This window comes from Chiloscyllium plagiosum, chromosome 5 (genome assembly GCF_004010195.1).
Source record: "Chiloscyllium plagiosum isolate BGI_BamShark_2017 chromosome 5, ASM401019v2, whole genome shotgun sequence".
NCBI classification, from domain to species: Eukaryota; Metazoa; Chordata; class Chondrichthyes; order Orectolobiformes; family Hemiscylliidae; genus Chiloscyllium; species Chiloscyllium plagiosum.
Genome location: NC_057714.1, coordinates 62,611,600 through 62,625,446, shown reverse-complemented (window position 1 = coordinate 62,625,446; position 13,847 = coordinate 62,611,600). Strand labels below are relative to the sequence as shown.

At 40.2% G+C, this 13,847-nt stretch overlaps 1 protein-coding gene across 2 annotated transcripts in view; it reads left to right on the top strand.

The window, feature by feature from the left end:
- LOC122549933 (raftlin-like) overlaps positions 1 to 13,847 on the top strand; it is a 103,514-nt gene that overhangs the window by 30,150 nt on the left and 59,517 nt on the right. For both annotated transcript variants that reach the window (XM_043690175.1, XM_043690176.1), the window contains one exon: positions 8,319 to 8,502. In XM_043690175.1, coding sequence (XP_043546110.1) covers positions 8,319 to 8,502 — 184 coding nt within the window. The remainder of the gene's footprint in view (positions 1 to 8,318; positions 8,503 to 13,847) is intronic.

Here is a 13,847-nt window from a genome sequence, read left to right as displayed (position 1 = left end):
CACTTGCCCGGCTGAGTGTAGCTATGATACTCAAGATGCTTGGCGTCATCTGTTCAGGACAATGCATTCTGGGACAGGATCCAGTGGTTCTGGTCCATGTAGGTAGCAACAGTATAGTCACAACAAAGAAGCAGGTTCTACATGGTCAGTAGGAGGAGCTAGGTGCTAAATTAAGAAATGAAAAACTAAAGGACATAATCTCTGCATTGTTACCAGAGACAGAGTAGTGTTGCCTCTTTCACATCCATCAGGGTTCACGCGTAAAATATAAAATATACAACATTCAGCTGCTCACACATGATCAGCTGACTGACCTTCCATCACAACCAGGAGAAACACTGACAGTTTTTCCCCAATGCCTTGCATGGACCAAAGACACAACCACAAAGGATTACCTTTTGATTTGAGCCCCTTTTTGAATTCAGTCCCCTTGCCTGGTTTGGTCAGCTTTGTTGGTGTCAGCTAGTATGGCTACCTCCACTGGATAACACTAACTACAAACCAGACTACAGATGATGGGAACTCTCCATGAGCTAATTCATATGGAAAGGCTTCACCGTTAACATTGTGAGTTTTGATGCAAAGAAACTTCATAGTTACGAAAGAACTAAGTAACTGAAGAAATTTGTCCTCATTGAAGTTTGGAGATAGAAGTCTCCTTTGCTGGCTCCATGCCTCAATATATGTATAAAGCTAGATATAGGAGTTATGAACATGCATATTTCGCATTTCTGGCTAAATAGATCATACCCATGAATGAAATTCCAGGAGGCTGAATTGTTAATCAGTATTCATGACCTGCTAATTAATTCAAACCATGTTCCTGACTATGAAGGTGAAAGCTTCTCAGAACTCAATAGCCTTTAACGTTCTGTCAGGGGAAATGGAGTGTTTTTTGCCTACTGCCTAATTATGACACAATCTGCTATTCTAAATGTTCCACAGAGGCATGAAATTCTGCCCCGTGACTCTGCCTCTATCCTATTTCTGTTAAAACCTGTGGATAATAAAATGCAATCAATCTCAGATTTAAAATTTCCAGTTGATCTAGAAATAGCTGCCATTTGCAGAATGGGATTCTACACTTCCACCAGCCTTCACAACTAGAAATGTTTTCTGATTTCATTCCTGAAAGGTCTGCTTCTGGCATTTAGTCTGTGCTGCTTCATGTGAGGCACTCCTGAAGGGGAAATTGTTTCTCTCTATCCAATCTGTTCTCTTAATATCTTGAAAACTTTGATCAAAATACCCGTTAACAGATTTGATTTGATTTATTGTCACATGTACCTAAGTACAATGAAAAGCTTTCTTTATGAGCAGTGCAGGCAGATCAGATTAAGCAAGGATGTACAGATCAACTTAGAGGCATACAGGTTATGTCACACAGGGCATGCACTAGGCGAGATCAGCATTAGCAAGATCAGCATTATTTGAAATTACAGAATCCATTCAACAATCTAATAACGGCTGGGTAGAAGCTATTCCTGAACCTGCTAGTCCGTGTGTTCAGGCTTCTGTATCTTCTTCCTGACAGAAAAGGTTGTAGGAGAGTATAACCGGGTGGGAGGGGTCTTTGATGATGTTGGCAGCCTTACCACAACAGTGAGCCATGTAAATGGAGTTTATGGATAGAAGGTTGGCTTCCATGGTGGTTCAAGCTGCACAGCAACTTGCTGTAGTTTCTTATGGTCATGGGCAGTCCAGTTGCCATACCGGGCCATTATGCACCAAGATAGTATGCTCTCAATGGTGCATCTATAGAAGTTGGTGAGTGTCCTTACGAATATGCCAAATTTCTTGAGGTACCTGAGGAAGAAGAGGTGTTGTTGTGCCTTCTTGACCATCGTATCTACGTGGGAAGTCCAGGACAGGTTGTCGATTATCATCACTCTGAGGAACTTGACGTTCTCCATCCTCTCAACCTCAGCTCCATTGATGTAGATGGGAGCACCATTGATATAGAGATCAATGATTAGATTGTTAATTTTGCCAACATTGAGAGAGAGGTTGTTCTCATTCCACCATGTCACCAAGCCCTCTATCTCAGTTCTGTATTCTGACTCATCATTGTTAGATATCAGTCCTACCATAGTGGTGTCATCAGAGAATTTGTGGCTGGTGCTCATTCAGAATTTGGCAACACAGTCATGGGTGTACAGAGAGTACAGTAGGGGGCTGAGGGCGCATCCTTGGAGGGCTCCAGTGCTAAGTGTCATTGTGGAGGAGGTGCAATTAGTATCTTCACTGATTGTGGTCTGTCGGTCAGGAAGCTGAGGATCCCAATTGCAGAGGGGAGACCCAAGGCTAAGGTTTCAGAGTTTTGAGATCAGTTTGAGGGGATAATGGTTCTGAAGGCGGAGCTGTAGTCAGTAAGCAGGAGTTTGTCCAAATGTTCCAGGGATGAGTGCAGGGCTAGGGATATGGTATCGGCTGTGGACCTGTTGTATTGTCAGGCAATATAAAGCCCTAGTTCAGGGCTTTCCAAACCCTGGGTTACAGCCCCCAGTGGAGTTGCATAATGAAATTTGGGTGACACAATTCATGAACCTGTAATAGTGTTGAGGGCCCAGGAGAACACCTTCCGAAGTGTGACACATCAGGACTGCACTCCTTGGTCAAATATGCTGTCAATCAGGATGGGCAGTACCCACAGCAGTCAATTGGTGCAGAGCATCCCTATTGACAGGCTGAATGACAGCAATCATTGACCAACCTTTAGTATAGGTCAGAATCAGTAATGTTGCTACTCCCTTTCATGTTTATAGTGTCCTGTACAGTTCAGCTGAAGCCTGCAACACCCCCGCTCCCAAACCCTATTGATATCCAATCCCTGAGTGTGAGTGTGTGTGTGAGAGTGTGTGATAAAGAGGGTGAGCAACTGAGTGTGTGAGAGAGTGAGTGTAAGTGCGTGAGTGTGTGCGACAGTGTGTGAGAGAGTGCCATTATTGTCAGAAGGTATTGTGTTTCCCAGGTTGAGCCATCTTGCTGAAAGCAAGACGTATTCACCTCAAAATAAACCCAACAATGTTCAACTAGAATCATCAGAGAGAAGCTGGGAGGCATCTTTATGGTGGACATGAGTGATTTTCTGGGGAGTTTTGATGGAATCTGAGTAATGCATAATAGATAAAATAGAAAAGGAGTTTATGACTGGAAGTCAGATTCTGGTACTCTGTAAATATACAGAGTTAGACATAGAGCAGGAATCACTTGGGATCAACCTACTTGAGAAGTATTAATCAAATCCCAATAAATTGGATCATGTCCTCACTGAAACATGATTTTGCAATCAGGGAAGAAACAGACCAGTTGAGAGAAGTTTAATTGAACTGTTAAACTGGCTATGTACTCAGACTAAACCTAACGTCACTTCTGATGTAGGGGAACTGAGCAATTGATGAAAAATGCTACTGTTGAAGAACTCTTGAAGCGAGTAAAACAATAACGAAATTAAATACGGGAAAATGTACACTCTAGCCATGGGTAATCTAGATGTATTAAACTTAATCCTTTTTAACAATGCTAAAAAGGATTGTTATATGATAATCTTATGCTAATTTTCTGGACGTCTACTCAAGTACAGTAGAGTTATTCATATTCTTGGTGGAGAAGAATGCTGGCTTCGAAAGTCAGGAAAATAAAAACAGTAGCTAAAAGCAATTTAGCTGCTTAAACGTTGGCATGAGTAGAAACTGCAGAGACCAGAGTGTACTTATCCCATATTCTATCTTATGCAAAGAGAAATTTGAGAGAAGTTTACCCATAGAATGTTATGCTGCTAACCCTATTTTCTTTGGAACAATGCACATTGGATAAATAATACATATTGAGAAAAAGCTGAGGATTGACCTTTCCACCATAAAGGAAACATTAAAAAGTAAAATGATTTCCAAAATAAAGTGGCTTGATGCAAATTATTGCTTCTTACTCTGTTTCAGAAAAAATGAGCTGGCTCCAAAGAATTATTAGAGATCCTTGGAGAGGGATGCCGAGTTGCATGGCGGGTTATTAAAAAACACATGAACAAGGCAAACTGTTCTTGGATCTCTTTGTGGTGAAATCTTATAGTTTTTTTTGCTTTGTTCAAAGAAAGAAATGGAATATGAATTATTCAATTTTGTTACCGATCGATGTTATTAAATGGTGAGATATAGACTGTGGAAGCATAATTTTGTTTACATTTTATTAGTTTCACTGAAAGGTTGTTTGCATTGTCTTCAAATATTTATTTATTCTTTTATTCTTTTATTCAATATAACAAGTACTTAAACATGAATCTGTTAATATAAGAAATATTTAAGCATATGATTGGGTTAATTGATTAATTAATTAGAGTAGAGGTACAGTGGTAGTGCCCCTGCCTTTGAGCCAAGAAGCCAGGTTCAAGTCCCACCTGCTCCAGGGTGTGTAGTAACATCTCTGAATATTAGAAAATATAATTGACTGAGTAGGTGTTCCACTTTTATGTAACATTTACAGAGGGGAAAGGAGGATTCATTGAAAAAAACTTCCTGAAACTGTCATTCCCGTCTCATCTGAATAGATTCCTATTACAGAACAAACTAGATTATCCAATCGAAATGGGCGGGGAATATTGTGTTCGGATAACTAATCTGATCATAAACAAAGGAAACCATACTGAACAAAATTGCATAAAAAAGCACGTTTCCAGAGTTCTTATTTCATTCAATCGATAAAATATGTACAAACACTGGACATTTCTTAAAAAATCATGATATTTTACAAATAAAATCACCTTTTGCATAAATAAAATTCATTGAGATAGAGGTTGGTTATTTTTTGAAAAAAAATCCAGTCGCTGTTGCTTGAGGTGCTTGTGTTTCTTTGTTTTGCCAGCAATAACATTTAACACTTCGTCTTGTAAAATGTAATTACCTCTTTGATGTAACATTTTTATGGGACCTTGAGATCTTGTTCAGACAATCCGCAATTTGTATAATCGATGTTTGGATAATCGAGGTTGTTCTGTACACTAAAAATCATTAGCAGTTAAAACTCAACCAAGCATTGATCATGGTCATAGCTATCGAAAAAACAGACTGCTCGTTGAGAAGGAAATAACATGAGGTGATCATTTCAATTTCAAAGCTAAGTGCCTGTCAAAAATGGATTAAAGCTGGTGATTAGATATTTTTCAAGCATCAAAGGGTTTTGTTCTAATCCACCAGAGTTATTTGAATCACAGAGGTAATAATGACATTAGCTAACAGGCACAAAATTGGAAATTTCTGGAAAAACTCAGCAGGTCTGGCAACATCGATGGAAAGAAAGCAGAGTTAATATTTTGAGTACAGTGACCCTTCATCAGAACACTATTTTATGATGTTATGTTCTGTTTTATTATGCTTTTTCTTTGACACCATCTTGCACTGTAAAGGGAAGCTGCATTCAACAATACTGCTGCAATTATTGCAAAGTTGATACCAGTGCAGAGACAGTATTGCATGGTGATGGATGCAACACTGGATGCATTAGATGTGCAGATGTTGGAAAGAAGAGATGCCATGGTTTGGTTAGTGGGAGTTTTTAGGTCCAGTGACTCTTTTTCAGAATCTTCTTCAGACCCTTCTTCCATTCTGAAGAACGCCACTGGACCTGAAATGTTAACTCTGATTTCTCTCCACAGGTGATTCCAGGCCTGCTGAGATTTTCCAGCAAATTCTCTTTTTGTTTCAGATTTCCAGTGTCCATAATTCTTTCGGCTTTTTGCCTCGTGCATAAATCTGTTGTGTTTCGCCCCACTCTCATCCTCATGCCAATCCTACCTTTCTGATTCCCTGCTTGCCTACAGAGCAACTGGAACCTCAGAAAATGGAAAGAGAGAAATAACACAGCACTAATGACAAGACCCATGTTGTATATCAGTCTGAAAGGGTTAATACTGAGGAGTGCCATAAGTACCACTTACCATGATGATGCCATATGGACCTGTGGGAAAAGGAGCTTCGATACTCAAAGGAGTGAGACCTGACATCTGATCTTCATCAAAGTCTCTGTGACAATATCCATCTTACCAATATAACTTATAACTAGTTGCTAACATGAAAAGAATTATATCTTGTTAAAAGGCTCTTCTAGTTTGACCAGAAAGTGGTTATTGCTGAAAATGTGTTGCTGGAACAGCGCAGCAGGTCAGGCAGCATCCAGGGAACAGGAGAATCGACGTTTCGGGCATAAGCCCTTCTTCAGGAAACGTCGATTCTCCTGTTCCCTGGATGCTGCCTGACCTGCTGTGCTGTTCCAGCAACACATTTTCAGCTCTGATCTCCAGCATCTGCAGACCTCACTTTCTCCTCCAGGAAGTGGTTAATCTCTATCACACTAGACCAAGCAGGCCCTGTAGTCTCCTTCACATAAAGTGGATGGTGGCAGCATGCTTCATCATGAGCAGCAGCTCCTATGGTGCTACAAGCTTTATGCTCACATAACAGCTCCGTCACTTAACCAGACACTCATAGCCGTGAGTTCAGAATTGGCACTGCACAATCCTTCGAAATTAATGTGGAACAGAGATCAGCAGATGGTGAGTCAGTGGAGTAGGTTTAGTTGCACCAGGAATAAAGCATTCTTCATTTGCCAGCTCACCAGAAGGCATGGTAGAAACACAGCTGCAGATAACAGAGGAGGAACCTGATGGTGCAGAATATAGAAAAATGCTGATGGGAATCCAAACAAAGGTACTGGGTGCACCGCCTAGCCCTGATTCCTTTACTGTCAAGGAACAGGGTGAAGCTCAGCTTCAAGCTGGAATAGGATAAAGAACAGAATATCCTGATTTTGCAGCCTCTGCTCCAGCTTCCTGGCAGACTGCAGACCCAGAGGCACTATGAATGCTGACTACAAACAGTTGGTGTCCTTTGGAGGAGATGTTAAAGCATGATCCTGCCTGACCCTTTAGTTATACATAAAATATCTCAAGCGATTGTTTTGAAAAAGAGGAGGGGAGTTATCTCTGGTATTCTGGCAAATATATGTCAATCGGCATCATAAAAATAGGTATCCTTTGTAAGATTTAGCACAAATTGACGCTATATTTCCTATATTAGAGCACTGACTGCACTTTCATTGGCTGTAAAACCCTTGGTTGTCAGAAAGGGCACTGTATAAGTGTAAGTTTGTATTTTGTATCTTTTGCAGCCTTTGTGTATGGACAAATCATCTATTGCTCTCTAATACTGACAAACCCAGAAATTCACCACTTCAAAAAACAAATATTTCTGGAGTATCTATAATTATTTCTCTACATACTGTGGGTTAGCTGGCTATTATTGGGGTGTGACACATTCTCATTCCTCCACCTCCTCAGCCCAAACAAGATGCATCAGGAGTGTGTACTATTTCATCCCATGATGAGCCATTCTAATGTTGCAAAGTCTTATCTGCTGCATAGGGAGATGCTGGTACTGTATATATAACAATGAAGTTTCAGTCATTTTCTTGTTACTGTTAATCTGCATGGATCTACTGATATTAATGAAGCTGGACTGATTTAGTCAGCAACAACGCAACAATACTAAAAACAACCCAGTCCAAATACTTGTGGGAACCCCCAGGAATTCGAAACTGCTCAAAGCAGAACAGGGGTTAAATTCCTCAGCTTTGAGCACGAGGTTGGACAATCTTGCTGTGGGAAAGAACTAGTGTGCCCCTTTAATGCCTTTGAATACAGATGGCCAACTGACCTCCTTCTGTCCCATGATTCAATGCTTTGGGACATCATGTGGGTTAAGGAACATGTTTTCCAAGTTTGAATATCTTATCATTTAGCAGTAGCACTAGCAATGAAGCGGAGAGATCAATATGCAGCACTTCATGGTACACGATTGGCAGGGGAACTGAATAAGCAAAATAGATTTCTTTGTACTCTTTTGTGAAAGATGATGCTAATGAATTCTACTTCAATTAAAATTACTGTTTCTGAGGGTGATAGCGATACTCACAAACCCTTGGAACATGATAATTAAGTGCAGTGAATTTAAATAATTTATATTAATTAAATGTAGTTAATTATTGTGTAAAGTATGTAAATGAGAAGTGATCTAGAAATTGTTTCAATTTAATGCTTCAGATATATTATTGTACTTTATATATAGTGGATGTGATTCATTAAGAGCTGTAAATAACTACTGTCATTTTTTTAAGACAATGAAAGACTGTAACAGGATGAGGGTTATTCTGGGGAACCTTTTGGTTTAAAATAAATGGGTAGAAATATTCTGGTTCACTGGATGTTTTAAAAATGTTAGTTCTTTGGATTTCTAATGATCTGCTTTCTCTTTCATGTGCTTTATCTTCAGAGATAACAGAGTCAGCTGCAGTCAAGCTTTCTTCCTTACATCATCTTCCTGCTCAGCTACATGAATTTTATCAGAAGGGCTTTGTACTTGCTGGTATTCACCCCTTCATACACTGCATTGATGTGCGGAAGGGCACACCAGAAGAGATGATGTTCAGGGCCATTTTGATCAAACCAGCAGCGAGGTAAAACAGACCAAATAAATATAGTCACTAATAGATTATCTCTATATTAAAGACTGCTTTTCTGTAGGAAGCAGCTTAGAAATATTTTATATGTTTGTCTAGTATGTGTCTTGCGCCCGTTAGGATCTTCAAGGTCCTGGGAATTCAGATCATAAAAAAGTGACTTTCCGAAATAAAAAGTGGCCAACATTTTCATGCACTGGTTAAAATAAACTGAGATTATTCTTTGAGTTTTTTTTTGTGAAAGATTCCTGCCACAGATGTCTTTTGTCAATTGTTTTTTAAAAATCATGTTGTCTGAAGAAAAGGGAAATAATGACTGCAGTCAAAGGCTATCAGAGTGAATCATTGCTCCAGGTTACAGATGTAATTAAGTTATAGTTACCTGCTCAAGGATTCTTTTGTTACCTGAGGGATAATGCTTATCTTGCAACCAAAGAATTATAGTCAATATTTATCCTAATGTTCTCTTGGGCTTAAATGTATTGCAAAGATAATAAATCCTTCCACTCATTTCCCCCAGGCTGGAGCTTGTTCTTTACATACAATGAGCAGTAGAATTATCTAATGATGTTAAATAATAGGCAAATATGAAAACTAAATTCTGTTGTTTAACAGTGATGTTTAGTTAAAGACATGTAGAATTTCATGACACTTTTGTACATCATAGAAAAATTATTTTCATATGCTTTTAGGCAAAAATCAGATAATGTTACCATAGTATCTGTGACATGAAAATCATACTCCAGTCTAACATAAGAATCACCATTATCTGCTCTGCATGTGACACAACTTATGATGGCCAGTGTTGCATCATGATTTTCAAAAAATCAAATGATACCAGAAAGAATAACAAGTGGATAAGAGCAATTAAAACAGTTCGTCCTTCTTGTGGTCTCACTGATATTCATAAATATTTGTCACATCATGATAACAGCCTCGCTGAATTTATAACTATAACTCAATGCTGGGAAGCTAATTCCTGGCAATGTATTAAATTTGACCATAAACAGCCACTTCTAATTAGATTAGACTCCCTACAGTATGGAAACAGGCCCCCTGGGCCAACAAGTCCCTCCAAAGAGTAACGCACCCAGACCCATTTCCTTACATTTATCCCTGACTAATGCACCTAACACTACTGGCAATTTAACATGGCCAATTCACCTGATCTGCACATCTCTGGATTGTGGGAGGAAACCAGAGCATCAGGAGACACAGGGAGAATATGCAAACTCCACACAGACAGTCGCCTGAGGCTGGAATCGAAGCTGTGTGCCTGGCACTGTGAGGCAGCACCACTGAGCCACCATGCCGCCCCTATAGGATGGCAGTTCTTCTGTAAAGGACATTAGTGACCCAGATAGATATGTCTAACCATGGTTATGTTGTTGCTGTTAAACTAGCTGTCCAATCCAGATTTCTCTTTTAAATTGACTTGTAATTTCACCATTGACCTTGGCAAGATTTGAACCCATGTCCCCAGAATTTTGCCTGTGGTTCTGGAGTACTCATCCAGTGACATTACCATTACATCAATGTTACAATTTTTTCCAAAATAGCATTTACCTGCTATGAAAAGAACAAATCTGCTCCAGGAATAGAAAATGCAGGAGAAGCAGGATTTTCCCCATGGGCTTTTGAGCCTTTCTGTGCTTGGTCAATTAGAGATTTGAAGCCCATACCATACATGACACAGTCATCCATCCATGATTTTTGCTGAATGAATGACCAGGGAGCTGTGTCACCATCCAATTAAAGTTGGAAGATAGACTTTTAAAGCTGGAGAAACAACAGGATGCCTTTCCAGTACATTAGAGAGAGGGTATCTCCAATTTGAGGTTCTACTTTTACAAATCTTCAGCACCAGGCCAACAGCTCAAGACAGCCAGACTGATGGGGTCTCAAAGCCTGTCTGGAAGACTGGTACCCGAGCCTGCCACCAGAAACCTGCCTCAAGGCAGCCGCCCTTTACCCTGAAGACCTGCTGGGATCTGGAGGCTGACTGGAAAATTACAATCGGGTTTTGACACTCAGCCTTAAAAATGCCTTTCAAAATGCTGGTTTCATTGGAGCAGCCCTGTCACACCCTCACTGGCCTAGCCATCCTGACTCTCACTGTGATGGAGCCAGGGTACCACTGTGCGAGTTGGCTGCACGAGTTTATACAACCATTTGCCTCCATCCCTGCCCCCTCAAAGCCTGGGAATTCAACCACATCCTCCATGTGTCTGTTGCTATTTGTAAAAAAAGAAAGACTTGCATTAATCATTCATCAGAACGAATGAATGAATGAGTTTATTGTCACATGAATTTTACAGTGAGAAAAACAGTAAAATACAGTGAAAAGCATTTTCATTGTCACCGTGATCTCATGCCATTTTGATAAGTTTTAAGAATGAGAAAAAAATAGATGTAGTTTAAAGGGAGTCCGTCAGAACTGGCAAAGGGTCCACACTATGCTGTTAAATTGCTTTCTCTCTTTACTGAGAGCTGGCAGTGTATTTACAGCCATTATTGTCTTTTCTTTCAATAATAAATCTCTTTATTGTGTAAACATATTCATCCATGTAGATGGCAACATTTAAATCTTGCTGATTAGAAAAACTTTCATATGCTTTAATATTTGTCACTATATCTTCAGAAGTGAAGCTATTGGATTGCATCAACTTTAGTGATAATATATAAACCAGATTTGTCCAGGATCAGAATATGAAAAGAATAGAGAGTTTACATATTTCACAGAAATGAAAGTGTCCTCTTTAAATACTGATTTGACTCATTGGGAGAAGAACTCTCAAAATGTTTTGAAAGTGACAAAAATACTCAAAGTGTATTCTCTTATACTAAATAGTATAATTTATTCAGATTACTCTAATGAAAACAATGTTATTTTAACCTTTCTATCTACCACTGAGAGCTTTGATAAGAACTTTATCTGAGAAAAGTCCCCAGGAAATAAGATTATAGCAGAGATAACCAAAGAGATGTTCAAGTACAAATTTACCAGTTTAAGAAAATGTTACCTGATGACCTTTCAAGCCAACAGCACTGGTAATCTCAGATACACTCGGTCTTACCTAATATCTTATTAATATTATAAAGGCGATGTTGGTTGATAAGCTTAGGTGTTTAGAATGTGGTTCAGAATAATGTCACTTGTGCAGGTTCAGGCTTGGTCTGCTCACCCTGCCCTGAGAGTAGAAAACCATGGTCAACCATGGTAAAAATCACACACCAGGCTATAGTCCAACAGGTTTATTTGGAAGCACTAGCTTTTGGAGCGCTGCTCCATCATCAGGTTGTTGGGGAATATAAGATCGTAAGACACAGAACTTAAAGCAAATTTTTACAGTGTGGCGTAACTGAAATTATGTATTGAAAAATACCTGGATTGTTTGTTAATTCTCTCATCTTTTAGAATGACCATTATAGTTTCAGTTCTTTCATATGTAAGTCCCTGAATTTTTTTAAAGTTACATTCTCAAGTGAACTTTAACAATTCGATGTCGGCCCAGATAATGCATTGAAGGTGTGAGGTGCCCTTTATGAGGCTGTCTGTGCCCCAGTGTTCAGATTGATTCTAATCTAAAAAAGGGGATTTACAGAATCTTACATGGATCCATGCAGTTTTTGAGCAAAATAAAATGTAATTCTGCAAGTTCAAATCCACCCCACAGACTTATATTCGTATGTGTGCACGTGGATGTGTGTGTGCGGGGAGGGTATGAGTGTCCATGAGACAGTATGTGTATATGTATATGTGAGATATGATTTGGAGGTGCCAGTGTTATCTGTGTCATTATGTGCGATCTTCTTGGAGATCCTCTCCACTAACTGCCAGCTCAAAGTGGAGAGGATCTCTCAAGAAGATCGCACATGTCGACACAGAAATCAAGTTTCTACAGGAAAGCAGGAAAGATCCCAAAAGGATTATGGATCACGAACCCACTCAAGTTGACCTACAGCACAGACTACATAGAGAAACTTTGCCACCAGATCTCTCATAAACTCCTGAATCACCTTGTGCAGCAGATGCCACAACCTTGAAATTAAGATGGAGTCCACACTCTCAGCCTGCACACAGGATACAGCAGTACAGTTACGGGACATTCTCAAACAGGCAAGGTGACAAAACTACATCGCATACATGTGTCCCAAGAACAAGAAACTGGAGATATTTGGCATCACCACCAACAGTAGCCAAGCCCACCCTGGCACCATAACGGAAAACGTTATCACTGCAGGGAAGTCGATCGTCAACTTATTGGACTACACCCTTCAACCAGAACACATTGAAGTTCTTAGCAGGGGGATCTCAATTTTGCCCCACCATGAAAATGGACCCCATAGGGCTTGCAGCACTCACAGAGGAATTCATCAGATGAATGAGAATTCTTTCAAGATGCCACCAGTGATCCCAACGATCCCACCGAGGAACCGGAACAGTCATCACTGGGATCCATAGAGGAGTGACTAAAGAAGAAGTCAACTTGGACCCTACCGGAGGGTCGCTGCCCTGGGCTTGACATGTATGCTCAAACCGTCAGGAAATATAGAAATGCCAGATTCATCAGCTGCACGCACAAAATAGAGCAGAACATCACCCGTTCACAACATAACGCCATCCACGCTCTCAAAACCAATCACAACATAGTCATCAAATCAGCTGATAAAGGAGGAGCCATCGTCATTCAGAATAGAATAGATTACAGCAATGAAGTGAACTGACAATTGAATAACCAGGAATACTACAGGCAACTACCAGCCAATCCAACCAAAGTGCACACCCGTGAACTAAACATATTGATCAGGACTTTGGATCCAGTCCTTCAGAGTTCCCTACGCGCTCTCATCCCATGTACTTCTCATGTAGGCGACTTCCACTGCTTGCCGAAGATACACAAAGTCAACACACCTGGACGCCCCATCGTATCAGGCAAAGGGACACTCTGTGAGAACCTCTCTGACTATGTTGAAGACATCTTGAAACCCATTGTACAGGGGATCCCCAGCTTCTGTCGCGACACTATGGATTTCTTACAGAAACTCAGCATCCACAGACCAGTCAAACCAGGAACATTGCTTGTCACAATGGACGTTTAAGCACACTACACCAGCATCCCCCACAATGACGGCATCGCGGCAACAGCCTCAGTACTCAATACCAACAACTGCCAATCTCCAAGCACCATGCTATCACTCATTCGCTTCATCCTTGACCACACTTTCACCTTTGACAACCAGTTCTTCATCCAGACACATGGAACAGCCATGGAGACCAAATTTGCACCCAATATGCCAACATCTTCATGCACAGGTTCGAACAAGACTTCTTCTGTATG